General features: G+C 59.3%; 2 protein-coding genes and 1 long non-coding RNA gene across 21 annotated transcripts; 1 reads left to right on the top strand and 2 right to left on the bottom strand.

Annotated features, from left to right (window-relative positions):
* Positions 1-869: 869 nt before the first annotated feature.
* On the bottom strand, positions 870-14,788 carry LOC101907926 (uncharacterized). Its single transcript, XR_810066.4, has 3 exons — positions 14,704-14,788; positions 4,781-4,910; positions 870-2,220 (listed from the first exon to the last, which is right to left on the bottom strand). It is a non-coding gene; the product is annotated as an uncharacterized lncRNA (long non-coding RNA).
* Positions 13,339-17,884, top strand: ENTPD8 (ectonucleoside triphosphate diphosphohydrolase 8). Of its 6 annotated transcripts, NM_001077927.2 has the most exon segments (10): positions 13,385-13,436; positions 14,563-14,818; positions 14,900-15,017; positions 15,516-15,666; positions 15,771-15,930; positions 16,022-16,252; positions 16,325-16,585; positions 16,763-16,873; positions 16,984-17,121; positions 17,219-17,884. In NM_001077927.2, coding segments are annotated over 9 exon segments (1,488 nt in total). In that variant the 5' UTR covers positions 13,385-13,436; positions 14,563-14,692; the 3' UTR covers positions 17,411-17,884.
* On the bottom strand, positions 17,406-26,914 carry NOXA1 (NADPH oxidase activator 1). Of its 14 annotated transcripts, NM_001435019.1 has the most exons (14): positions 26,381-26,779; positions 24,444-24,526; positions 23,508-23,616; positions 22,345-22,479; positions 21,978-22,085; positions 21,139-21,195; positions 20,876-20,919; positions 20,311-20,437; positions 19,176-19,215; positions 18,885-18,943; positions 18,539-18,693; positions 18,264-18,375; positions 18,072-18,186; positions 17,847-17,992 (listed from the first exon to the last, which is right to left on the bottom strand). In NM_001435019.1, the coding sequence occupies exons 1-14, from the start codon at positions 26,555-26,557 to the stop codon at positions 17,904-17,906; spliced, it is 1,410 nt and encodes a 469-aa protein (NP_001421948.1). In that variant the 5' UTR covers positions 26,558-26,779; the 3' UTR covers positions 17,847-17,903. The 14 variants fall into 14 exon arrangements, 13 of the variants coding, with proteins under 13 accessions (XP_024854486.1, XP_024854492.1, NP_001421948.1 ...); XM_024998718.2 differs by having other exon boundaries at positions 17,406-17,992; positions 18,072-18,375; positions 26,381-26,914; XM_024998724.2 differs by lacking the exon at positions 18,264-18,375 and having other exon boundaries at positions 17,406-17,992; positions 26,381-26,914.
* Between the last annotated feature and the right edge of the window lie 7 nt (positions 26,915-26,921).

The raw sequence follows: 26,921 nt of genomic DNA, 5'->3' as shown, positions 1-26,921 counted from the left end.
AGGCCTGCACGTTCTCCGTTTAAACTGAAGAGGTCACACAGATGGGTGTGTTCCTCTCACCTCCCGTGACACGTGAACCCTTTTAATTACCCGGGCAGGCCTGCTGTCCAGCCCTCACCTCCTGGGACAGCATGGGCAGAGGTGGCCCCGGCCTGCCCTCTCTACCTTCCTGCTCTCTCCAAGCCTTGCAGCGTGCACACCCCAGCCTACATGGCCACGCTCACCCCCACAACCCCACACAGTGTCCCCCGCGCGCCTGATGCCCTGCTCTGGATGTGTGCCCCAGGGGACAGAGCCACAGCACATCTGCCTTGTTTAGAACCTTCCATCACCATCAGGATGAAACTCAGACCCACCATCTGCCCTGCTTCCAGAAAGGACACGCTGTACCAACAACTCCTTTAATAGGTTTGTGTCCAGAGTCTCATGTGAGTTCCCAGGGAGGAGTCAGAGATCAGGATTAGGAAGGCAATCATCAAAGCCACGGTGGGAGGCACCCTCCATTGGTTCCAGCCCTTGCAGTGGTCACTAGACTGGGCCAGGTCTGTCTGAGAACCAGGAAGACAGTCACGTGGACTAGACATGCTGTGTATATCAGATAGGCTCAAGGGCTGGGAAGGGAACTGTCGGTGGGGGTGGGAACCAGGATCTGTAAAGTACAGGAAAACCACCTGCAAAGGTACTTATGAGTCCTTGGCCTTGCTCCCAGGGCTGTGTGGGCTGAATCCAACCAGCACCTGCAGCAGCGGCCCAGCCCACTCCTAGACCCACCCTTAGAGTGTGGCTGAATCCCCAGCACTCTCCACAGGCCACAGACAAGACCTCAGTCTCATACAGGGTACTCGAAACATTACAGACCGGAAGAGCCATAGAGATCTTGACCAGCAGACACAGGCTGCCAGCAGGTGCCAAGGATGAGAAGCCGCGGTGTTGAAATTATCTGACGAAGACTTGGAAGAGCTGTTGTAAAGATGCTCAAATAATAAAACAGCCAGTTATTACCAGCAATGTGGGTTTATTTGGGAACAGGAAATAATTGGAATGCAAGACGAGAAAACTAAGGTGAACCATAAGCAAGTACAGAGAACAAAAGAAAGAAAGCTCTATCATAGAGAAAGGGGGTTGGAAGGGCTGTTCTAAACAGAGAGCCCATTGGAGGAAGCCGGGAGCCGGAAGTGTGGCGGCTTTCCATGGGTCGCACGGCGACAGCCTCTCATTGGCTGAGCTGTTGCCGGGCGGGGAGAAAATCTCCCGCCTGGGGCGCAGGTCTGCACCTTCCCGTGGGGTCTGCGACCGAGGCTGCGCCGCAGGCCCTCGGGGCTTCCCGGGCGGCGCTGGTGGTGGAGAGTCGCCTTCCGGTATAGGAGACCTGGGTTTGCTCCCTGGACGGGAAGACCAAGGTCCCCACCCCAGTTCTGCCTGGAGAGTCCACGGACCGAGGAGCGGGCGCCGGTCCGGGGTCGCCAAGGGTCGGGCGTGACTGAGACCGACCCTCGGTAGGGCTGAGAGCGCCGCCTTCTGGCCTCGCGTTAAACAAGGTTTCTGCTTACTAATTTTCACATTTCCCCTCTTTGATGAAGATTTTCCTGTAAAAGTGTTGCTTATCAACACATTTTTTAAATGGATTCAGTGACTTTTTGTCAGTGCCAGGGAGGACCTTTCCTGGATATCATGTCCCTCTTGGAAGAGAGGTTGGAAAACTCTGGAGGGCACATTCAAGTAACAGAGAGGTAGGCCAGAGGTCTCAGGGATTTCCCTTCTGAAGTGTGTCTTAGAACAGTGACTGCAGCAAGGGCACACGCGACTCGGAGAGAAACAAGCACTCGGAGAAGGCGCGGTACAGGAATGACATGAAGCAATAGCTGATGAACTTTCCCCCAAACAGGGAAACTGCAGGGACTTCTTGTTTATTTAAATTGAAGTATAGTTGATTTCCAATACTGGGTTATCAGAGACTTTCTCATTTGGGAAAGACTGTCAGTCACACAGCCTGCAGGTCACACATCCAGCCCGTGAATTTTGGTAAGATTGCAGAGTTAGTTAGTAGTCCAGATGAGAGAGGTGTGTGAGTTTCAGACCATCTAACAAGCCTGATCCTGACGTCGGCTCAGATGTGGTCTGCTTCAGTTCCAGGAAATCTTCACTTTCAGGTCTCCAGTGGGTGTGCAGGGGTGGGCACTCTGGGCATGTCACCTGGATCCAGAGTCTCTTCCCTGGAGCCTGTAATAGCCCAATTGGGAAAAGAATTTGAAAAAGAACGACACGTGTGTAGGTATACCTGAATCACCTTGCTGTACCCTGAAACTAACACAACATTGTCAATCAACTATGTTTCAATAGAAAACAAAACTTAAATACAGGGGCAGATTCTGAGAGGTTCAGAGCAGGAGGAAGTGGGGAGAGCTGCACGTACAAAGGCAGCTCAGTGAGAGAATTAGAAAGCGGCCGCCGAGGGCAAGGAGGAGGTGAAAGCTGAACAGAAGGGCCCAAAGAAGGTGGGGGCGCGGAGAGGCCACTGAGCACACGGGGCTGAGCACACGGGGCTGCTGAGCACATGGGGTGCTGAGTACACGGGGCTGAGCACACAGCGCTGCTGAGCACACGGGGCTGAGCACACAGGGCTGAGCACACGGGGTGCTGAGCACACAGGGCTGAGCATACGGGACTGCTGAGCACACGGGGCTGCTGAGCACATGGGGCTGAGCACACGGGGCTGCTCAGCACACGGGACTGAGCACACGGGGCTGCTCAGCACACGGGGTGCTGAGCACACGGGGCTGAGCATACGGGACTGCTGAGCACACGGGGCTGCTGAGCACATGGGGTTGAGCACACGGGGCTGCTCAGCACACGGGACTGAGCACACGGGGCTGAGCACACAGGGTGCTGAGCGCACAGGGCTGAGCGCACGAGGCTGAGCACACGGGGCTGCTGAGCACACGGCGCTGAGCACACAGGGCTCCTGAGCACACGGAGTGCTGAGCACACGGGACTGCTGAGCACACGGGGCTGAGCACATGGGGCTGAGTACACGGGGTGCTGAGCGCACGGGGCTGAGCACATGGGGCTGAGCACACAGGGCTGCTCAGCACACGGGGCTGCTGAGCACACGGGGTGCTGAGCGCACGGGGCTGAGCACACAGGGCTGAGCACACGGGGTGCTGAGCACACGGGGCTGCTCAGCACACGGGGCTGAGCACACAGGGCTCCTGAGCACACGGGGTGCTGAGCACACGGGGCTGAGCACACGGGGCTGAGCACATGGGGCTGAGTACACGGGGTGCTGAGTGCACGGGGCTGAGCACACAGGGCTGCTGAGCGCACGGGGTGCTGAGCACACGGGACTGCTGAGCATACGGGGTGGCTGAGCACACGGGGCTGAGCACACAGGGCTGCTGAGCGCACGGGGTGCTGAGTGCACGGGGTGCTGAGCACACGGGGCTGAGCACACAGGGCTGCTGAGCACACGGAGTGCTGAGCGCACGGGGTGCTGAGCACACGGGGCTGAGCACACAGGGCTGCTCAGCACATGGGACTGAGTGCACGGGGCTGAGCACACGGGGCTGAGCACACGGGACTGCTGAGCACACGGGGTGCTGAGCGCATGGGGCTGAGCACACGGGGCTGAGCACACAGGACTGCTGAGCACACGGGGCTGCTGAGCACACAGGGTGCTGAGCGCATGGGGCTGAGCACACAGGGCTGCTGAGCACACGGGGTGCTGAGCACACGGGACTGCTGAGCATACAGGGTGGCTGAGCACACGGGGCTGCTGAGCGCACGGGGTGCTGAGCACACGGGGCTGAGCACACGGGGCTGCTGAGCACACGGGGTGCTGAGCGCACAGGGCTGAGCACACAGGGCTGCTGAGCACACGGGACTGCTGAGCATACGGGGTGGCTGAGCACACGGGGCTGAGCACACGGGGCTGCTGAGCACATGGGATGCTGAGCACACGGGGCAGCTGAATACATGGGGCTGAGCACATGGGGCGGCTGAGCACACAGGGCGGCTGAGCACACGGGACTGCTGAGCACACGAGACTGTTGAGCACACGAGGCTGAGCACACGGGGCTGCCGAGCACACAGGCTGCTTTGTCCAGAGGCAGAGGAGGCAGGAGGGGAGAGGCCTCTGGATCCATTTTGCATATCTCAATTATCTGTTTGCCTCAGTTAATTTAAAAATTGTATTTTGCTAATAGGCAATTTTATAATCTTGATAACACTTAGAAACCTCAAAGTACCAATAATAATAGGAATTCCATATAGTTTTGAAAATTTTTAGAGCATGGCTGTCCAATTTATCTTTAAGAAAAGTAAACTTGGGAAATTTAAGAGTTCCCCCTAATGACTGTTAGTGTTCTAAATTACTTTTGGTAAAGTTAGTCCATTTAATTAGAAGTGTGCCTGAGGAGGGACCACAATTTTTAAACATAAAGCTGTCTGAAGGGGGTAGAGGGGACACCATCAAAACATTTAAATGACTAGAATCCCTTATCTTAGAGATTTTTCTCTACAGCAAAGGAAAAAATTTTCTAAATAGCACAGTTCCAATAGGAATAGCTCAGTTCCAAAGGAGTTGGACAAAAGATTTAGCAGCACGGTTTCAGTGGGAACACCCTGGTTTCAAGAGATGTGCCACCGCACCAGACAAATGCTCTAAGAAAAGATGAACCTTTTAAATACAGGATGAAAGCGTCAAAAATGGTATATCTCCAATAACACCTGGAGAGCCTCAAAACACAGAAAGAGTGGAACTTGAGTCCAGGAGAAAACTTACCTTAAACTCTAGGGTCAGCAAGAAAGCAGTGAGCTCCCTGGGCTCTGTGAGTTCACACTGGTTTGCTCACTACATTGGAGTTATCAGGGGTCCTTTCTGGATCCCACTTCTGACACCAAGTAATGTTGACCTAAAACAGTCAAACAGCCAGTTATTTTACCAGCAAAAATGGTTTATTTGGGACTAGCAAAGAGTTACAATTCAGGGTGTACATTCTGTGGTGAGCCATCGGTCAGCCCAGAGAACAGGAGAGGAACTGTCTTTTACAGAGAAGGGAAGTTGGGAGGGGCTGTTTAAAGCAAAGAATCCGTTGCAGGAAGCTGGGAGTTGAACGTGTGGAGATGGTGAAGTAAAGATAGTCTCAGATGAAGGAAAACTAAGAGGCTTTGAAGGCAGCAGACGCGGACTAAAAAGACAATACAGGGAGATTCTTCAGACATAAATCAATCAGTTCAGTCTCTCAGTCGTGTCCGACTCTGTGAACCCATGGACTGAGGCATGCCAAACTTCGCTGTCCGTCCCTATCTCCTGGACTTTGCTCAAACTCATGTCCATGGAGTTGCTGATGCCATCCAACCATCTCGTCCTCTGTCATCCCCTTCTCCTTCTGCCTGCAATCTTTCCCAGTATCAGGGTCTTTTCCTATGAGTCAGTTCTTTGCATCAGGTGGCCAAAGTATTGCAGTTTGAGCTTCAGCATCAGTCCTTCCAATGAATATTCAGGACTGATTTCCTTTAGTATGGACTGGTTTGATTTCCTTGCAGTCCAAGGACTCTCAAGAGTCTTCTCCGACACCACAGTTTGAAAGCATCAATTCTTTGTCACTCAGCTTTCTTTATGGTCCAACTCTCACATCCATACATGACCACTGGAAGAACCAGTGTCCCAAGAAGGAAATCTGGAACACTGGGATTAAGGAAGAGCAACAGACGTGATGATGTTTTCTCCTCTCAGGTTCTTTCAAATATGCTGGACAATAAAAGCAAAAGCTGCGGCATTGTTCAGGGCAATTTCAGTGTCAGTCAGCATGACACACGAGACAGCTGCGGCACAAAAGGCGGAGGGAAGGCGGCTAAAGTGTCGCAGGAGACGGGTGCAGCCAGAGTCACAGCAGAAAGACCTAAGGCCACTCAGAAACGGTCCTGACAACCCAGACGAAGGCCACTCAGAAACGTTCCTGACGACCCAGACGAAGGCCACTCAGAACTGCTCCTGACGACCCAGACGAAGGCAAGAAAGGTGAAAGGGAGAGATGAGACAGAACCCACCAAAATAATAAAATGCTAGAATAAATTCAAGTTACCATCTTGAATTGAATTCCCAATGTCAGTTGACTTACGTGATAGCTCAGCTGGTAAGGAATCCCCCTGCAATGCAGGAGACCCCAGTTCAATACCAGGGTTGGGAAGATCCCCTGGAGAAGGGAAAGCTACCCACTCCAGTATTCTAGCTTAGAGAATTCTATGGACTATATAGTCCCTGGGGTCACAAAGAGTCGGATATTTTCAGGTGACTTACCAAATTAAAATTATCCATAATTACAGCAGGTGTAAATGGATTTCTCTCATAGCCTAGGAAAATGCAGGGTTTTAGGAACTGAGAATCAGAAACAGATGAAGACCAAATATTCATTTCTCATTATAAATTACAATTTCTAAACCTTACTTCAAATATAATGATACATAGATTAAAGTAGAAGGATGAAAGATGAAAGACTTGCAAAACTAATCGGAAGAAGACAGGAGTGAGCGGTTTTGTTAATGCCACACAACAGAAGCTTTGGAACAAAGAGAATTACGGAGGATAAAGAGGATAATATATTGATAAAACTGACAATTCTTCAAGAAGCCATAACAATTCTAAAAGTATGCACCTAAAAAGAGAGCTTTAATAGAAAAAACTTTCTGAAGCACAAATGGACAGAACTAAAAGTAGAAATAGGGACTCCCTGGTGTCCCTGGCTAAGGCTCTGAGCTCCCAATGCAGAGGGCCTGAGGTTGATTCCTGGTCAGGGAACTGGATCCCACACGCTGCAAGTCAGAGCTTGTGTGCCACACTAAAGATCCCACGTGCTGCAAGGAAGACCTGGTGCAGCCAGAGGAGTAAAGGTTAACAAAGAAAGTAGAAGCAGACAACTCTGAGACTCCCCTCGTGGCCCAGCAGTTGCGACTCTGAGCTTCTCCTCCAAGAGGTGTGGGTTTGATGCCTGTTCAGGGAAATAAGATTCCACATGCTGTGTGGTGTGGCCAAAAAGTGAAAAAGAAAAGGAAATAGATAAACTCTCAATTATAGTTGGAGTCAGCAGTTCTTTGGGCTTCCTCAGTGACTCAACGGTAAAGAATCTGCTTGCAATGCAGGAGACTCAAGACACATGGGTTCAATCCCTGGGTCGGGAAGATCCCTTGGAGGAAGGCTTAGCAACCCACTCCAGTATTCTTGCCTGGAGAATCCCATGGGCAGAGGAGCCTGGCGGGCTACAGTCCAGGGGGTCCCATACACACAGCAGTGCTTCTCCCTCAGTAATAGATAAAGCTTATAGACAGAAGAACAGCAAGGATATAAAATAAGTGAACAATACTATCAACCAACTGGACATAGTGTCACGCACAGCACGACCCACACAGCAGCAGCAGGGTGTGCGTCCTTCTCAAGCGCCCAAGGAACATCCAAATAAAGCACGTCCTGATTAAAAAAAAACCCGAGCAAATTTAAGATGATCAAAAACATACAAAGCATGTCCTCTGACTATAACAGAATTAGAACAGAAATCAGTAAGAGAAGGATGTCAGAAAACTGTTTAATTAGTTAGGAATTAAACACCAAAATCCTAAATAATCCATGGATCAAAGAGGAAATCGAAAGAGGAACTTAAAATATTTTTAACTGAATGCAATTAAAATGGAGCATGTAAGAAAATTAAGAGATGCAGCTGAAACAGTGCTTAGAGGGAAGTTTCTAGTACAAATGCTTACATTAGAAAAGAAGTCTCAAATCAGTCATCTAAGCTTCCACCTTAAATTAGAAAAGAAAAAGCAATGTAAACCCAAATCATGCAGAAAAGAGGAAAGACATGTAGTTTTTATCGTTCAGTCGCTAAGTTGTGTCCTACTCTTTGCAAAACCATGGAGCGCAGCACACCAGGCTCCTCTGGCTTCCGTCGTCTCCTGGAGTTTGCGCACGTTCCTGTCCATTGAGCTGGTGGTGCTGTTACTATTCCCCCTCTGCCACTCCCTTCTCCTCCTGCCCTCAGTCTTTCCCAGCATCAAGGTCCTTTCTCCGGGTGGCCAGAGTATTGGAGCTTCAGCTTCTGTCAACAACTCCAGTGAATATTCAGGGTTAATTTCTTTTAGGATTGACTGGTTTGGTCTCCTTGTAGTCCAAAGGACTCTTACGGGTCTTCTCCAGCATCACAATTCGAAAAGCATCCATTCTTCTGCACTGAGCCTCCTTTAGGGTCCAGCTCTCGCATCTGTACACGACAACTGGAAAAACCGTATCTGACTATACGGGCCTTTGTGGGCAAAGTGATGTCTTGTTTTTTACACACTGTCTAACTTTTACACACTGTCTAACTTGTTTTTTACACACTGTCTAACTTTCCTTCCAAGGAGTGGCTGCTGTCACTGCATACAGTGGTTTTGGAGCCCCCCCACCAAAACAAAATCTTCCGGTTTCTACTTTTGCCCCATCTATTTGCCATGAATGATGGGACCAGATGTTATGATCTTAGTTTTTTGAATGTTGAATTTCAAGCTGGCTTTTTCACTCCCTCATCAAGAGGCTTTTCAGGTCGTCTGCACTTTCCGCCATTATAGTGGTGTGTCTGCATACCTGAGGTTGTTGACATTTCTCTTGGCAATCTTGATTCCAGCCTGTGATTCAACCAGCCCAGCATTTTGCGTGAGGTACTCTACACACAAGTTAGATAAGCAGGGTGACAGTCATACAGCCTTGAAGTACTCCTTCCCCAATTTCGAACCGGTCTGTCGTTCCACGTCTAGTTCTGTTGCTTTTTGACCTGCATACAGGTTTCTCAGGAGACAAGTAAGATGGCCTGGCACTCCAGTCTTTTAAAGAATTTTCCACAGTTTGTTGTGATGCACACAGTCAAAGGCTTTAGCGTAGTTAATGAAGCAGAAGTAGATGGTTTTCTGGAACTCCCTTGCTTTCTCCATGATCTAAAGAATGTTGGTAATTTGATCTCTGGTTCTTCTGCCTTTTCTAAACCCAGGTTGTACGTCTGCAAGTTCTCATTTCACATACTGCTGAAGCCTAGCTTGAAGGATTTTGAGCATAATCTTACTAGCATGTGTAAGAGCAGAAATCAAAAGAATTTGGAAACCAAAAAAAAGAAAAAATTGTGAAACAAAAAAAATTGGTAGACCTCTAGCAACAGAACAGCAAAAAAAAAAAAAAAAAAAATTGCAGGCCCAAAGACAGTGTCAGGAATGAGAGAGGTCTGTCAGTGCAAACATGGCAAGCAGGTAGGGAAGGAAGGCTCTGGGTAATTCTGTTGACAGCAAGTCAATAACTGGAGTGACGCGGACCGAGTCCCCAAAAGCCACAAACCACCAAAACTCACGCGTCGTGAACCGGATAGGTCCATTAGCCTTATCACCATGGAAGAAATTGACTCTGCAATTAAATATCTTCTGAAAAAGCAAGTCTCAGATGGTTTCCCTGGAAATTACACAAAACATTTAAAGAAGGAGACTAGAAATCCCTTCCAGGAGATGAAGGGGGAAGGAAGCTTCCCCACCCATTCAGCATCAGCCCAGCACTGTGAACACAGCTGCAGAAATCCTCCAGATACACTTCTTCTTCTGTTCTGTAGAGTCACTGCAAGCCCCAAGTCAGCCGACACTGAACCACTGCTCCCGGGGGAAATACAGGCTCAGATTCCCGAAAGCTCACAAGTACAAACAGATGGCTCGAAACTGACCGTGAAAGGGACACTTGTTCACAGCGGGAGCTGAAACAGGAAGGCAGTGTTGCCTCGTTGAACCTCGGCTGAGGACGGGCGGGCCAAGTCACTCGTGTTGGCTGCTCCGCTCGTGCCCACACATGCCCACCAAGGGGATTACAAAAGCAGTTTGAGGTTGGTAGGCAACATTGCAAGTACAAAATCCACGAATAATGAGACCCGACTGTGTTAGTAAACAAAATCCAGTAATATAAAAAGAAAATCGTGCATCACAACCCGTGAAGTTTATCCCGGTTCAGTAGTCAAGAAAATCAACGCAATGCACCACACCGTGTTCAAAGGAAAACCACACGAATGTACGGATGGATGCAGCAAGCACATGCTGAAATACAGAACTCATTCGTGATGGGAACTGGCAAAGGAGGCCCCTGCAGCGACGCCGTGCCTCAGGGCGCTTCAGGCCGGACGAGGCTCCCGCCTCCACGCGGCGGCGTCTTGGCTCACAGTCTGCGAGCAAGGGCAGGAAGAGCCACCACGCGGGGAGGCGGCGCCGCTGCCCCGGGTCCGTGACTGCCGCGCCCCAGGGAGCTACAGACTCCTAAACCCTAAATAGAGAGAAGATACACTGTGCTCGAGGATTGAGAGGCTCAAAATTGTAAAGACACCAATTTTCCACAAAGTGATCGTAGATTTTTGGCATAACACCAACGAAACTTCCAGATTGTTCTGTACTTAGTGAGGGGCCGACTGTAAGTTTACATGGAAGGGCATAGGAACTACATGTTTCTTCTTTCAAGCATGGAGAATGTCTATTTCCATCCTGCTACCTCCAAAAGAGGGGCTTTCCTGACGGCTCAGCGGTAAAGTATCCCCCGGGAATGCAGGAAGCCCAGGAGATGAGGGTGCGATCCCTGGGTTGGGAAGATCCCTTGGAGGAGGAAATGGCAAGCCACTCCAGTATTCCTGCCTGAAAAATCCCGTGGACAGAGGATCTTGGTGGGCTACAGTCCCTAGGGTTTCACAGAGTCGTACACAACTGAGGAGTAAGCATGCGGGAACTAGAACAGCTAAAACCATTTTGAAAAAGAAGATTGCAGTTGGAGGCTCATATTGCACAGTATTAACTGTGAGGCTGCGTAATCGAGACAGCCTCAGGGACGAGAGACGCAGCGGAGAAACGGGCCCTCCGCGCAGGGCCGTTTATACGGAGGTGCAGAGGCCTTCACAGAGAAAGGGTGGTTTTCTTAAATTTTATTGAAGTATTGTTGTTTGTGATGTTTCATTGTTTTTGATGCTGAGTACGACTCTATGTTATGTTTACCCTGATAGCTCAGTTGGTAAAGAATCCACCTGCAACGCAGGAGACCCTGGTTCGATTCCGGGGTCAGGAAGATCCCCTGGAGAAAGGAAAGGCTACCCGCTCCAGTATTCTGGCCTGGAGAATTCGACGGACTGTGCAGCCCATGGGGTCGCAGAGAGTCAGGCACGACTGAGCGACTTTCACTTCACTCACCGTTGTTTCCACTTTGTGTTACTTTCTCCTGCACAGCAGCGTGCCTCAGTTACACACACGGACAGTCTTGGTCACGCTCTTTTCCATTCTGGCTTATCACAGGATACTGAATACAGCTCCCTGGGGTTCGCAGTGGGACCTTGTTGTTTCTCTGTCCTGTAGGTGAGAGTTTCATCCACTGATCCCAAGCGCCCGGCCCTTCCCTCCCCGCTTGGCAACCACAGTTTGTTTGTGTTTCACAGGTTGACTCGTATTTCAGATCCCACATGAAGTGCTAGCGTGTGATACTTGTCTTTGCGTCTCTGACTCACTTCACTTAGTCTGATAATCTCCAGATCCATCCCTGTTGCTGCAAATGGCATCATTTCATTCTTTTTGATGCTGGGTACTACGCTACTGGATATATAAATATATGTGGGCACCACATCTTCTTTGGAAAGGATGGTGCCAGTGCCTCTGCCATCCACACGCAGAAGAGGTGGATGTGATGAAGTCACACCTCTTAGAATAATTCAGAATGGCTCATTGATCAAACCACATCATGAGACTAGGAGACTTAAGGAGAAAGAAATCTTCATGACCGGGGTTAGGCGAAGAGTTCTTGGTAACAACACAAAAAGACCATCCACAAAAGAACACGCTGATAAATTTGATTGCATCAAGAAGTTAGGAATTGCTCTGTGAAATACACAGCTGAGACAAGCTACAGACTGAGAAGGTGTTTGCAAACCTCATACAGAAGGAGCTGCACGTAGAATATATACCTGCTGCTGCTGCTGAGTCGCTTCAGCGTGGCCGACTCTGTGCGACCCCACAGATGGCAGCCCACCAGGCCCCGCCGTCCCTGGGATTCTCCAGGCAAGAACACTGGAGTGGGGTGCCATTTCCTCCTCCAACGCATGTAAGTGAAAAGTGAAAGTGAAGTTGCTCAGTCGTATCTGACCCTCAGCGACCCCATGGACTGCAGCCTTCCAGGCTCCTCCATCCATAGGACTTTCCAGGCAAGAGTACTGGAGTGGGGTGTCATTGCCTTCTCCAAATATATAAAGAACTCTCTAAACTCAACAGGAAGCAATCAAATGGTCCAATTAAAAGACATGAGACTGCGCCCGAGAGGGTCACGGGTGCAGATGCAGATGTAGGGAGGCACTCGGTCCCCAGCCCCGTGTGAACGGAAGCCGCAGGAGGCCTGACTACACGTCAGATCGGCTGAGAGGAAGAGCTGTGACAGGGACGCCCGAAGGACACAGAGAAGCTGCAGAGGAGCGAGCTCTCGCGTGGGAGAGCCTCTGGGCTTTTAAACCTGTTTTATTCGTCTGTTTGCTGCGTCGGGTCTCCGTTGCCACGTGTGGGAACTTTAGTTTCAGCGCACAGACTCTACTTGTGGCTCGTGGCCTTAGCTGCCCGGTGGCATGTGGAACCTTAGTTCCCTGACCAGGGATCAAACCCCCGTGCCCTGGGGTCCGTGGGCAGTTCTGAGGTGAACCCAGTGGTCAGTCCCCAGGCGGGCAGTGAAGCACAGGTGCCGTGAAGCCTGCGTGTGCTCGTCCGTGGCCGCGCCTCGCAGCTGGGGAGCGGGATCCCGCGGCCTCCAGCGCGGGGGGCTCAGCTCCCTGGGGCAGCCCGGCTCCTCGCAGGCCCCGGGAGCTGCCGGGTCTCCCTCGAGCTGAGGGAAGAAGCCAGGCTCGGTCGTTTCTGACTCCCTCACAAGGACAAATCATCAGCAAGGGGAGCCGAGAGCTGGGGGCTGGGCCGGGCCGTAGGGAGCGCTGGAGAACCTCGCCGGGCCGCTGTGGTCACACGAATGGACACGTGTGCACAGAAAAGCAGCAACTTCACTGCACGGGGGGAACAGCCTGACCCTCCCCCTCCTGCCTTCCGGCCTTTGCGCGGGTTGAGTCCTGGGCCTCAGGCCTTTGCAGTCACCTGACTCTGACCTGCCCTTTGCCCAGTCCTGGCGCCATCCTCTGCTGGGGAAGGGTGGGGTCAGAGGCAAAGTCCGAGCAGCTCCCAGGAGGGACCCCTCTGTGCGGGGGCCAGGTGGTGACCCTGGGTGGGGGCAGGCAGCAGGGGCCGTCACCTGCCGGGTGGTGACCAGGCTGGGGGGGCGGTGACGGGGGTGGGGTGGCAGCAGGTGGACAGCGCCGGGCAGGCGCCCGAGAGCCAGCAGCCGGTCCAGCTCCCTCCTCACGGCCTCCCACTGCTCATCGACAGCCCAGGTGAGGGGCGCTCGGGCTGTGGGGGCATCCACCCAGCTCCTGCCCACCCCCGGGGGCTCAGGGCACTGTGTGCCCTGGAGGTGGGTGTGGGGTGGGGTCCTGGTGTCCCTGGTTCCTGCCCGTCTCTGACGTGGCCTGCGGCTCGGGGACAGAGACTGGGTCCCGTGGGGACAGCGACTCAGGCAGGTCACCCGCCCTCTCTGATCCTTGGTCTTCGCCCCTTAAAACGGGAACATGACCTCGCTCGGAGGCCCCACTCCCGTGCTGGCCGGGGGCCCGGGGCCCGGCGATCGGCCAGGAGGAGGAAGCCTCCGGGAGCATCTGCGTTCCTGCAGACATGGACGCGGCACAAAGTCCGCGACCTCAGGGTCCTGGTGACCTGATCACTTCCTCTGGCAGCACGGCCGCCGGCCCAAGGCTCCTGGTGACTCCTGTGCCCTGGCCCCGCTCAGGGACGTGGGGTAGGGCTGGCGAGGCCTCGGACGCTGAGCTGGTGTTCAGCCACCGGTGAACCTCTCTGCTGGGTCGGCCTGGGCCCACTGCCGAGGGTCAGTTGTGGGCCCACTGCCGAGGGTCAGTCGTGGGGCCGGGAAAAATATCAGAATCAGATCAGAGAGGCGCAAGGTCGGGCTTTTAAACAGAAACCAGATGCCTCTGTTCAGAGCTCCTCGGCCCCTGGGAGAGACAACGCACTTCCCGGGACCCTCCTGACCTCGTTCACCAGGCTCCAAGCGGGCAGCTTGGCAACAGTGGGGTGGCCAGGCAGTTTCCTGTCCCAATCTGGTTCAGGCCTGACCTCAGGGCTCTTAGAAAACACCCTGGGAGAGGCCTGGGGTGGGGGCCTCAGGGAGGAGACTGGTAGGTGGGAGAGGTGGGGTCCTGGGTCCCTGAGGTCAGTGTGGAGCTGGCAGTCCTGCCCGGTGGGGGATAGGAGGGGAGCGGGGTCCTAGGGGTGGGGGGAGAGGGGCTCCCAAACAACACGGGGGTGGCTCTCTGGCCCCTGGTGTGACCCCAGCGCCCCCTCTGCGCTGTATGTGGCCGGCTAGCTTGCCAGACCGGGCATCCTGGCGCCTGGCCCCTGCAGCCGTCTGATGCCATGCACGGGGCGGGCACCCCGGCTCTACAGCGCGGTCCTTGGCCCTGCCCGTCGACCAGCAGGAGTGGGCCGCCTGAGCCCCGGGGAGGACGAGGGGCGCTGCAGCCAGTGGAGTCGGGGTGCCCCCGCGGCCCCACGGGTGCCAGTCCTGCCCCCCAGCATGGGGCTGACCTGGAAGCAGCGGGTCTTCACGGCTCTGCTGGGCGCAGCAGCGGTCTCAGGCCTCACCGCGCTGCTTCTCGTCCTGGTGGGGACCATGAACGTCCTCCTGCCTCCAGACACCAAGGTGTGCCCCTGGGCCCTCCCGGAGAGGCTGGGCTGGGCCGCGCCTGCCCCCACGCCCTCCTGACCCCGGTGTCACCCCCAGTTTGGGATCGTGTTCGACGCTGGGTCCTCCCACACATCCCTCTTTGTGTATCAGTGGCCGGCCAACAAGGAGAACGACACCGGCATAGTCAGCCAGGCCCTGGCCTGCCAGGCGGAAGGTCAGTGGACAGTCTGCCGGTGGTGGGCGGGGCTGGGAGCTGCCAGCCACTGCCCAACTGGGCTCTCAGCTGGACGGGGCTTTGGGAAGCGGTGGTGCAGGCTGGAGCCGGGCAGTAGGGAATCAACCTGACGGAAAAGGGCTCAGAGAGCTCTGTGAGTCTCCCAAGGGGCCCAGCTGGTCAGTGGGTGCTGGGCCGAGGCTCTGGCATGGGCTCTCCTGAGCCTCTCCCCGTGTGCCTCCAACCCCCTCCTCCATCTCTTGTAAGGACACTGGTCGTCGGGTTTAGGGCCCACCCAGGGAAGCCAGGTCATCTCGTCTTCAGACCCCTAACTTAATTACACCTGCAGGGACCTTTTTGCAAACACAGTCCCCTTTGCAGGCTCCGAGGGTGAGGACGGGGACTCGTCTTTGCAGGGCGACCTTTGCACCTCCCTCGGGCCTGCTCAGCTCCGCCAGCCTCGGGGCCTGGGGCCTCACCTTGGGTGCTGTGTTCCAGGGCCTGGAATCTCGTCTTACGCCTCCGACCCTGCGCGGGTTGGCGAGAGCCTGCAGGGCTGCCTGGAGGAGGCGCTAGCACTGATCCCAAAGGCCAAGCATCATGAGACACCCATGTTCCTGGGGGCCACTGCAGGCATGCGGCTGCTCAGGTGAGGGGCTGGCGTGGGGTCTAAGTGCCCCTGGGGCTGAGGCACCACCCAGGTCGGTGAACAGGGGCAGCTCCCGCCAACTCTGCCCCACCCTCCCTGTGCAGCCGCAAGAATCGCTCCCAGGCGGAGGACGTGTTCGCCGCGGTCAGCCGGGCCCTGGGCCAGTCACCGGTGGACTTCCGGGGCGCAGAGCTCCTGACGGGGCAGGACGAAGGCGCCTTTGGTTGGATCACCATCAACTACATCCTTGGCCTGCTGGTGAAGGTGCACAGGCGGCCCCAGGGCGGGAGGCCATGGGGGCGGGGCTGTGGCCCACGCGGCCGGGCAGGGACTCAGTGCCCCCGTCCGTGCCCAGTACTCCTTCTCTGGAGAGTGGATCCGGCCCCTGGAGGAGACGCTGGTGGGCGCCCTGGACATGGGTGGGGCCTCCACCCAGATTACCTTTGTACCTGGAGGCCCCATCCTGGACAAGACCGCCCAGGCCACCTTCCGCCTCTACGGTGCCGACCACACCGTCTACACCCACAGCTACCTCTGCTTCGGGCGCGACCAGGCGCTGAGCAGGGTGCTGGCCGAGCTGGTGCAGGTGGGCTTGCGTCCTGGGGCAGGGCGGGGGGCCGGCCCGGCCGGGGCTCTGAGCGGACCCGTCCTCCCGCAGGCCAGCACGGGCCTCCTGATCCGCCACCCCTGCTACCACAGCGGCTACCGGGGCACGCTGGCCCTGGCGTCCCTGTATGAGTCGCCCTGCGCCCCGGCAGCGCCCCCCGACCTCAGCCAGAACCTCACCGTGGAGGGCACGGGGAACCCCGGGGCCTGCGTCGAGGCCCTCCGGAAGCTCTTCAATTTCTCCAGCTGTGACGGCCGAGAAGACTGTGCCTTCGCCGGGGTCTACCAGCCCCCCGTGCAGGGCCAGTTCTACGTGAGCCCCCCGGCCTGCCCTTGGGACCCAGCTTCCTCCCGGAGGCTGAGGGTCCCAACCCCTGGCGCCCTTGGGGAGCCTGGGACCCCGGGTGGGGAGGGTTAGGGCTGCACCTGGCTCGCCCTGGGCCCCTGCCTCTGGGCACCACCCACAAGGGCACATCGCCCTTCCCCACAGGCTTTCTCCAACTTCTACTACACCTTCAACTTCCTGAACCTCACCTCCAAGCCGTCACTGAGTGGGGCCAACGCCACCATCTGGGAGTTCTGCCTGCGGCCCTGGAAGCTGGTGGGTGGGCCCCGGGCTGCAGACTCACCAAGTGGGGCGGGGGTGCCTCCGAGCGGGACCTTCCCTGGGCGGGGGTCAGGAGAGGGGCTCACTGGGCTCCCGGCCCACAGGTGGAGGCGAGCGCGCCCCCGGGCCAGGACCGCTGGCTGCGGGACTACTGTGCCTCGGGCCTATACATCCTCACGCTCCTGGTCGAGGGCTACGGGTTCAGTGAGGAGACCTGGGGAGGCATCGAGTTCCGCCAGCAGGTGACAGCTGGGGGCCTGGGGGGCTGGGGAAGGGTGGGCCTCCAGGGCCGAAGCCCCGCGGCCCTGACCTGAGCCCCGGCTGGGGTGTGGCCCGCAGGCCGGCGGCGCTGACATCGGCTGGACGCTGGGCTACATGCTGAACCTGACCAACCTGATCCCGGCCGAGGCGCCCGCCCAGGGTTGGGCACAGAGCTTCGGCGTCTGGGCGGCCGGGGTCGTCTTCGTGGTGCTGACGCTCGCGGCCACCCTGGGTGCCGTGGCAGTGCAGGTCTTCTGGCTCCAGGACTAGGCCTGCGGCCCCTGCTGCCGCCACCCAGGCCCAGCGCCCTCCCCATCAGGAGCCTTGGCCTTCGTCCTGGGGGCTCCGGCCAGCCACCAGACGGCCCCCTTCTGCCCCCGGGGTCGCCCTGGCTGCGGAGGCTGTGGAGCCCCGACCACCGCCCCTGGCTCCCAGCACCCCAGCCTGTTTCCCGGGACCCTCTGCACAGAAACCAGGCTGTCGGGACCTGAGCGGCACCTGGATTGGTGGCGGCAGACTGACGGGTGTAGGGCCAGCTCTGGCCTGGGGTGGGGGTGCCTGCTGGAGCCAGAGCGGCTGGCTCTTTGGGAGGGGTTGGCCGTGGGCCATGGGGTCTCTGGCAGAGCCGGTGTCCAGCTCCGTGGGGTTCTCCTGAGCAGCCCACCTGCACCCCTGGAAGCCCAGTCAGGCCGAGACAGGTCACGCGTGGGACGCAAATGCCTTTATTAAACCCTCCCCGCCACAGCCTCTTCCGCCGAGCTTCTCAGGCGCGCCGCGCAGCTGGGACAGTGAAACTCTTGGGGAAGATGCCAATGTGGCCGTCACAGTGGCCCTCCAGCCACGCCTGGTCCACTGTGGGCGTTGGGTCGTTACTGCGTCTGTGTGCAGACCCTGGTCGGGCACCCCCCGGCCCGGGCAGCGCAGGCTCTACCTTCACACAGGACATCCACGGTGTCTCCTGGCTGCAAGGCCAGATCCTCGGGCCTCTGGGCAGAATAGACGTGCTGGGCCACCACCTGGTAGAGGACCGGCCGGCCGCCCACTCCCTGTGGCAGGATGAGGGCTGGAGGGTGAGCTCAGCCCCGGGAGAAGGGCCAGCCGTCCCTGCGCCCACCCTGCTCACCCGGCACTGCAGCTGCAGACCCCCAGGGCCGGCCGCGTCCCGCCAGGCTCTCTGCAGTGCCTCCTCCCCAGAGAGGGGCACCCAGCGCCCATCCTCGCTGGGGTCTTGGTAACTGCAAAGAGATGCCTCAGAGGGGGCCGCGCAGGCGAGGGGCTTCAGAGGGTGCTGAGCTCTGACCTCGAAAGCCTCTGACGGGCCGGGCCCTCCTGCAGGGCAAGGCCAAGAGGTGGCCAGCCCGGAGCCCCCTTCCCGCCCTGCACATCGTCCCAGCCCACCTGAGCTGGGCACGCTGGGCGTGGGGGGGCAGGGCCTGGCTCATCAGGGCCCGCAGACTGGACAGGTCAGCTCCTCTCGGGGCCGTCAGGCTCAGGGTGAGGGCACACTGCACGGTGACGGTCGCCAAGGACTCAGAGCGCCCCGGAGCCGCTCCCTGGGTGCAGGCAGAACGGTGTCTGGGCCCCAAGGCCCCAGGTCCGGCTGGGGTGGGCTTCCAGCCCAGGGGGCAGGGCAGGGGCGGAGAGGTGGCAGGGCGGGGCCACGACTTGGGAGGCTTCCTCGGCTGGATAGGAGAGGGGCCTGGCCTCGGGGAGTGAGGGTGACGTGAGAGCTGCTGGCTCTTACCCCTGTGCTGGCGGCCTCGGAGGAGGAGCCAGGGCTGGGCCCCCCGGCTGCCAGCAGCCCTGCAGGGAGAAAGGAGGGGGCAGCCAGGGAGTCAGGTGACTGCTGTCCCCTGAGGGGAGCAAGTCAGAGTGGGGGCTGCTGGCACCCCGCCCCGGGAACCACAAGGCCACCAGCTTCCTCTGTGGAGGACACAGCAGCTGCTCCCAGCACTCCCCCTAGACGCCTGCCTGGGCCCTGAGAGCACCCCGCCCCCCAGGGGGCCCTCACACCCGGCCCTGCACGGGGCCTCACCTGAAGGAAGCTGCTGGCCAGCGTGTTCCCCGTGGGCACTCTGCAAGGAAAGCCACAAGCTGGGGCTCTGCTGGGCCTCAGGTCGGGGCAGAGGGCGGGGGCGGGGGCTCTGCTGGGCCCAGCAGACCCGGGAGGGTGAGGGGCACGGCCTGCAAGATGGCCCAGCCGGGCAGGAGGCCACCAGCTCAGCCCTGTCATGGGTCAGTCTGGAGCGTGAACCAGATCCCTATGGACAGGAGATGACAGACAGGCCGCCGTGCCTGTGGGTGCGGACCTGTCTTCCCCTGGCCAGCCAGGAGGTGGCGGCTGCAGCTGAGGGGTCCCAGCCAGCCCGGGAGGCTAGGGCTGAAGTCAGGGACCCGCTGGACATCACTCTGTGCCGGGACTGCAAGCCGCGGGCGTGCTGCGGGCGGGACGACACAGAGTCCCCAGCCCAGGCCGCCTGACCCGTGGACGGAGACCCCGATTTCAGGGTGGGCCGAGAGGGCTGAGTTTGCACACGAAGCGTTTGGATTTCTATCAGATTTGCCGGCTGCTAAAAGCAGTCAGGGAGCTGCTGTCGTTCTGTCTGGAAGGCTAGCGCTGAGCACAGCGGTCATGAACCAACGGCTTTCAAGAACACCAATCAGCCCAGCGAGTGACCCGGCCGCTTTCTCTGTGGTTAACTCTAACTCCCTCATGGCGGCCTCACCGCTCCTGGCGCCCCACCCCTCAAGGCACACCTGCCCTGAGGAGCCCCGGCCAACCCCTCCTCAGCTGCACGCAGCCCCTGGGGCATCTCGGGGAGTCCTGCGCCCAGCAAGGAAGGCCGGGCGCCCCAGCTGAGGGGCGGAAGCCTCACGGCTCTGATGCATGCACTGCAGCCTCTCCCAGGTCTGGGCTGGGGAGCACCCCCCTCTCCCTTCTGAGCACCTGTGAACGTCTGTGTGTCCCCGACCCCTGGCATCTGGTTGCTGCGGCTGGCTCCCACCCGGCCCCTGGCCTGCCTAAGGAAGCCAAAGCCCTGTCCCCAGCAGGCGATGAGGCAAGCTGCCTGGCCTGAGACGCCCTGCTGGGGCTGGTCCCCCAAGCCCAGCCTGGGGTGGGGGTCTTGCAAATGCTGTGGCCCCTGCCTGCCCCACCGGGGCTCACCCACCTTGTGGGTGACCAGCGTGCCACGGTCGTGCTGCCTAGCCTGGCCGGAGCTGACCTCCATCTCCGTGTCAGTAGGTGTCCTGGGGCTGCAGGGGGTGTCAGCTCTGCCGGGGGCAGTGTCACGGGCCCTGGAGGGGAGGGGCCCTCGTTCCCAGGCCTCACCCACGGGCAAGGCCTCCTGAAAGGTGGGCCTGCAGAGCCCCGAGCTGGAGAGGAGCACCCCACTCAGAGGGCCACCTGCAAAGCTGCGTCTGGTGGGCTTTTCCTGCAGCCTGTGGCCAGCTGCACCCCACCGGTGCCTCTGGTGCCCCCTGGCCTGAGCAGGGGTGGGCTCTCCCCCTGGGGGCAGGATGGGCTCGGGACAGATGGGAAGGCTGAGCGAGGCAGGACGCCCCGCACCACACTGGGACCCTGGACAGTCTGGAAAGGGGACAGGCCATGCTGGCCCCCGGTCCCTGGCCCTGAGTGGCCACAGCAGGTCTGCCCAGGAGCTCCAGCGTCAGGCCGCGAGGCAGGCCTCGCAGGGCCCCTGCTGATAGGAGAAGTGGGTGCCGACCCCTTCCTACCGTGCAGCAGCCCGAGGCCTGGCTTCACCACGCACGTCCAGAGCCTGTGGGCACAGATGACCCCTCCTCAGGACGCAGACCCCCCAGGAACCCCGGGGGCCAGGGGGCAAGGTCTCACCAGGATGGGCTGCCCCCTGAGTCTAGATCGGAGGGACACAGGGAGCCCCGGGGAGGCTTCAGGCACCCTTAAGGGTAGAGAATTCAGGAGGCCCCGACCTGCAAATGCCAGAGGAGACGCGGGGGGCGGGAGGCGGCTCGCCTACCTGTGGCTGCGGCGGGGCGACCCCGTGGGAGTCGGTGGGGAGGGCGGAGGCCAGCACCTGTGAGCGTCAGCAGGGGCAGCCGCCTCAGCGGTGCCCGGCCCGCTGCCCACCTGCACCCCAAGTCCCCACCTGCCTGGTAGGCCTGCCGGAGCCTTGCTCATCTGTGTGACTTATTTCCAGTACCACTTTTAAAATGTTCTTATTTCATAGAAACAGTCACCTCCTGTGGTAAGGGCTCCAAGTGGGTGGATTAATGCAGCTCAGAAGCGCCTCCTCCAGGCAGCCCTCCAGCTAAGACACCCAGTGCCTGGCCCTGGGTGACTGGGGCGTCAGGGGCCCAGGCCACAGCTGGAGACCAGAGTGAGCCTTCCTTTGTGCACAGGGAGCCCTCTTTCCCCGCACACCAGCCCACCCTGGGGTGAGCTGCACCCCATCAGCCAGCAATTTTGCTGGTGCTGCTTGCCCGGACCCCGGGCTGGGCAGAGGTGGCCGTGCCAGACCACCCTGTTCCTCCAGGGTCCTGCCCCCTGAGGCCGAAACGCAGGGCGAGGTTGAAGCCAGGGGGAGCGAGGCTGGGGCTGAGGCAGGCAGGGCCATGCTGGCTGGGGATCTGCAGCGGCTTCCGTGGCTCCACCTCCAGGTCCCAGGACCCATCCGTGAGCCCGTCTAGAGGCACTGCTGACCCGGGAGCCTTGTGCCCCGCTCCCACCCCAAGGCCTCGATGGCTCCAGCGCTCGGGACAGTGTGAGCTCAACAGGGCCTGGCCGCCCGCCCTGCGGCCTGCTGGAGCCGCTGGCCCTGAGCCCTGGGCCCAAGCAGTGAGAAGCTGCCTCCCTTACCTTGGCCTTGCCCAGGAAATCCACAGGCTCCAGGTGCTCCACGTGCCGCCTATGGGGCCGGAAGACCTCACCCCTGGGGACCTGCCGAGGCTGCAGGGGGACCTGCTTCTGGAGGGGGCCAGGGCAGCCCTGAGCGCCGGGAGCCACCCGGGGCCTCAGAGCAGGACGGCCCACTCCCCAGCTCCCATGGCCTGTGGGAGGCCAACCCCCTGCAAGGCACATGGGTCCCCTACCTCCAGACGTTTCTTTATCTCATATAGTTGGTCTTGGGGGGCTAGATGAATGTGAGCCCCAAACCTGTAGGCTGTGGGCCTGGCAAGCCCCCCGAGTCAGCTCAGGAGCCTGGCTCCCCTTGCCCGTCCCTTACCTGCACTTGGCCCAGGGCGACGTCCAGGCCGTTGCGGGCCCCTTCCGGCCCCTTGGAGATGGCGTCCCCCAGGCTGCAGGCAGCCTCTGCCCAGAGCCCCAGCTGGCTCTGCACCGCAGCCATGTTGAACAGCACCTGAGGGGGTGGGGAGGCGGGGCGGGGTGACGACAGGCCCAGCACTCCCCTCCCCCACAGGGCCACCACCTGGCCCCACCCAACCCTGCACTGGTCCAGCCCCTGAGCTGCCCAGACACAGTGGCCCAGGGCTCTTCCAGGTGCCCCCTGGCTCCCGCCCTGGGGTGGGCTCTGCCTGCCTGGTTTCTCTCTGGACCCCCCCAGCCAGAGCCGACCAGCCCTCCCTTCTTTTCTTCTGCTCTGAACGTCAGGCCATGTCCCATCTCTGGAAGCATCTGCTCAGCCTTCACGCCTGTCCTGCGTTTAGCCTGACCCCTTCCTGCCTGTGCTGCCCTGTTCCCTGAAACCGCAAGAGTCTGGGGCGCTATCTGAGGGGCACCTCTTGTCCGGCCCTCCCCTCCCACGCTGGGCAATAGCAGTCAAGTCGTCCAGTGCTGCCGGGAGGACGGAGCACTGCCCGGGGCAGCCTCTGCCCCCACGCTCTGCAGGGACTGTGCGCTCCTAGAGCCGCTGCCACGGGGTTGCCCGGGCCACAGACGCCAAGCCCAAACCCCGCCCTGCAAGCCAGGGCTGGGGCCTGGCCCACCCTGCTGGGACTCCCCCACGGCTGACCTACTGGACACTGTGGCTCCCAGAGGCTGCAAGGCGGCGTGTTTCTGGGAGCGGTGGGAGCACCTCCCAAGCCTTTCTGTCAGTGCCAGCCACTTCCCAGGAGGCCAGGAACTGAGCCAAGCACCAAGCCCAGGGCAGGAACGCCAGGGCCCACTGCCAGGCCAGCTCCTGCCCTGCCCACCCTGCCACCTCTCACTGACTTCTGACACTGCCCTCTCCTGCTGGGATTTTGGGGCCCCTCTGGCCAGAGGGAGCACCTCACTTAACTCGGGCCCACCTGCCTCGGTGACAAGACAACAGGGCCCAGAGGGCGGGGCCTGCAGCCCTGGAAGGACCTCCCCCAGGCTGCCCACCCACAGGCAGCCCCCAGGGCCCAGCCACACGGCCTCCTGGTGGCCCGCTCCCCGCACGCTCACCTCCCAGGCTTGCAGCTTGAACCGCAGGCCCAGCTGGGTGTAGTCGATGGCGGTGTTGTCCCTCAGCTGGGCCAGGGTGCGCTGAAAGTCGGACAGGGCCTCCATGAACCTGTGGGCAGTAGGGGAGCCTGGCATGGGGGCCCCGGGTGGCCCCAGGGCGAGGGCTCCACCTTGGCCCGGACTCGCCCCCCGCCCCAGCCCCTCCTGCAGCGCGGAGGCAGCGATGGTCGGCAGGCCTCAGCACACAGGGTCCACACAGACGGGCTGTGCAGCCCGTGGGCTCCTCCGCCTGCACCCCAGGCCCTCTCCCGAACCTCAGGGTGCAGAGTGCCCTAGGCGTGTCCTGCCTGCTTCCGGGGTCTCTGTCTCGCAGGCCTCCCCACCCAGACCCTGGCTGGAAGCCCCAGCCCCGACCAGGATTCTCATCGCCCCTGGGGAGGCTTCCGGGCTGATGAGAAGGAGGTCACCCTGGAGCCCAGCCACCCTGTGTAGGGCCTTCTATGGGCGCCAGGCCTGCCCTGCAGCTCTGATTCCTTCTCTGGGAAGGGCCTGGCGCAGAGAGCCGGGTGGGCAGAGGACCCTCCCCCAACACCGCCGAGTCCTGGGATGTGCCATTCCTCCATCCCTTTCCTGGGTTTCCCGAAGGCAGAATGGGCAGAATCATGCCGTCCCTGCAGTCCAGGGTGTAGGAACAGAGGAGGGGAGCCAGCAGAAGTGCTCTGTGACCCTCTTCCGCACAGAGCCCAGGGTCACTGTGCAGCCGGGTGTGGGGACAGAGAGACACGCCCCCACGTGACACAATCCTGTCCCCGGGCTCCAGGGAACAGCCCAGGGGGAGCTGGCCAGAGGAGGTGACCATAGGCAGAGAGGAGCACAGGAAGGACTCTGCAGAGACAAAGGGCCGTCAGAAAAGGAAGAGGGGACGTCTGTGTTCACCTCTCCAGCTGGAAGTTGGCCACTCCGCGCTGGAGGAAGCCGACAGCCAAGCAGGCATCCTTGGTCACCGCCTGGTCAAATGCCTGCGGACAGAAATGTCTGTGGACTGCTCGGGCCTGTAATCCCATCACCCCCGTGTCACAGACGGGGATGCCCAGCAGTGGTCAAGGAAGCCCTCGGGCCACATGATGGTCACCTGCAAGAGAAAGTCTCCCTCGCCTGCCCAGGGGCCTCTGAGTCCAAGGGGCGCAGGTGTCACGGCCTCAGTGCAAGCCTGCCTGGACTCCCCAGGTGTTTTCTGGTGACCGCTCGGGGGTAGTTAGGTGGCAGCACAGACCAACATGTTAACCACGAGGACAAGGAAACGCCCAGCACGTTGACAATAGTTGCCTCCACGGGAGGGAGTCATGCTAAGACTGTTGTGTCCTTCAAGCCCTAGTTTTGGTAGTTCACACAAAAAGACACACGTCTCACCTGTTAGAATCAGAAAAGAACAGCACGAAAGTCTTAATATGTGCGTGAAGCCCAGCTCTTCCTGAAACTGAACTCAGAAATGATGTCGTCTATAAGGACAGCAGCCATCAGTTAAACACAAGCAAAAGGAGTGCATCCAGCAGCCATCAAGTTAACTACAGGCAACTGGAGGGTGTCATGGTCCCACTCTAACAAACCTGGCTGAGTGGGGGCTTGTTGAGCTGAGTCTGACCAAGGTTGAGGGTCAGCACTCGGGCACTGATGTGGCCGCTCAGCACAAGGGAAACCCTTTTATCCTGCCACATAGAGCGGCCAGATAGGAGCTTCTGGGGGGCTCCTGCCAGAGACGGAGCCCCAGCTCCCCTCACCCTGTCCAAATCAGCTTTATTGATTGTAGCTGTTCCATCTGCTTTTTAAAAATTTCCAACAAATATGCCTCTGCTACTCCATCTCCAATTAGGGTGGAGGAGAATTTAACATGCACACCCTTGGCCGGGAACCTCTGTTCCCTCTCTGATTAAATCGAGGTTTAGAGGAGGGAGTGGCTGGACTGGCCTCATTCCACTGACCCCGTGGCGTCCAGTGATGGCATCCCCATTGCTGGATAACATTTTAACACTGACATTGCTGCTGAGATAACTGTAGATTCGAACACATGTGAGGAATGACAGGGCAGGCCCCTTGGACCTGTTTTCGGTAGTCGTCGCCGTTGGCCTGAACGATGCGGGAACCTGGCTTTTTCTGGGGGCCCTCGGGGACACAAGCAGTGTGCAGGGTGCTACTGCTTTCTGTCATCGCCCATGGGATATGCACCACCGTGATGAACCTGGAGGCTTGAAGGGCAGGCATGGCCCTGCCAGGCCCTCAGCAGAGGCAGGTGTGTGCGTGCCCGTGCATACATCTGGCTCTCGGTTCTGCTTTGGGGAGTGGGTGGGGGACAGGTGAGCACACAGATCTGGGGTTTAGGCACCAACCAGAGACTGTCTCCTGGCTGTGGCCACAGGTGTCTGCTGAAGATCTGACCCAAAGCCTGCACCTCAGCAACCCTCCCAGCCCCATCCAGCCTCGAGCCTCTGCAGGTACATTAGCACCTCCATCAAGAGCACCCGAGCCAGTGCGCATTTGGCCTTTCTGCAGGACAGCAGAGTGGGGCAAACGGTCCCCACAAGTGGAGGCTGTGCTGGAGCCTTGCGACCCCATCCTGGCCCTGACGCAGCTCAACAGGGTCCCCCCTGGACACACACAGGTCCCACTTGCATGGGTGTTCGCTGAAGCAGAACGCTGGGGTGGGGGGAGTCCCCAGGTCGCCATCAGGGAAGAAGGGTGGGAGCCCTGGGCTCACCCCTGCAGCTATGGCACCACGCATTGCCACCCCACTCCTCCAGCCCTGGCCACCAGGAGCAGAGAGCTGCATCCCCTGAGGTGGAGTCTCTGCGACCAAGCCTGGGGGCCCCCTGGCTCACCCGCAGCGCGGCCTCCGGGTCCCCGGCCAGCAGGTGCACGCAGCCCACGTTGAAGCTCACCCTGGCGGGCGGCTCCGAGATGCTCGAGAAGAGGCGAAGGGCGCAGTCCCAGTCCCCGCGCGCCACGGCCTGCGCGCCCTGGTGCCAGTCGCGCAGCAGGTCCCGGAGCGAGGCCATGGTGGAGTGGACCCCGCCTGGCCCCACGCGGAAGTCGGCGCTTCCCGGCCGGATCGCGGGAGGCGCAGGGGGCGGTCGTGAGGGTCCTGCCTCGGCCCGGGGGTGCTGGGGGCAGAGCACCGCGGGGCCGGGGCTCTGGAATCCGGAGACCAGCGCGGGCCGAGGGGGCCCTTCGAGGCGGACAGAAGGGGCGAGGGCACGCTCCTGCGCCAGGTACTTGGTGCGGGCGGGGCGGAGCGCCAGGTGCGTCAGGGGCGCCAGGTAGGCCCGCAAGCCCCGCCCCTCCTGACCACGCCCCCACTGGAGGCCCGTCCCCGTCCCCGAGTCGGCCCCGCCCTCCTGGACTTTAGCCCAGAGCTCCCGC

This window comes from Bos taurus, chromosome 11 (assembly GCF_002263795.3).
Source record: "Bos taurus isolate L1 Dominette 01449 registration number 42190680 breed Hereford chromosome 11, ARS-UCD2.0, whole genome shotgun sequence".
NCBI classification, from domain to species: domain Eukaryota; kingdom Metazoa; phylum Chordata; class Mammalia; order Artiodactyla; family Bovidae; genus Bos; species Bos taurus.
Note: the sequence above shows the minus strand (reverse complement) of the source record. Positions and strands in the feature narration are given on the sequence as shown.

Bases quoted from the DNA above. Each gene is read 5' to 3' on its own strand.
- ENTPD8 (XM_059891218.1), top strand. From the start codon at position 14,528: ATGCCATGCACGGGGCGGGCACCCCGGCTCTACAGCGCGGTCCTTGGC. The intron at 15,018-15,515 runs GTCAGTGGACAG...GCTGTGTTCCAG, and splicing joins CCTGGCCTGCCAGGCGGAAG to GGCCTGGAATCTCGTCTTAC. The intron at 16,874-16,983 runs GTGGGTGGGCCC...CCCGGCCCACAG, and splicing joins GCCTGCGGCCCTGGAAGCTG to GTGGAGGCGAGCGCGCCCCC.
- NOXA1 (XM_024998717.2), bottom strand. From the start codon at position 26,557: ATGGCCTCGCTCCGGGACCTGCTGCGCGACTGGCACCAGGGCGCGCAG. The intron at 22,086-22,344 runs GTAAGGGACGGG...GGCCCCCTCCAG, and splicing joins TCGCCCTGGGCCAAGTGCAG to AAGCAGGTCCCCCTGCAGCC. The intron at 20,920-21,138 runs GTAGGCGAGCCG...CTGTGCCCACAG, and splicing joins TCGCCCCGCCGCAGCCACAG to GCTCTGGACGTGCGTGGTGA.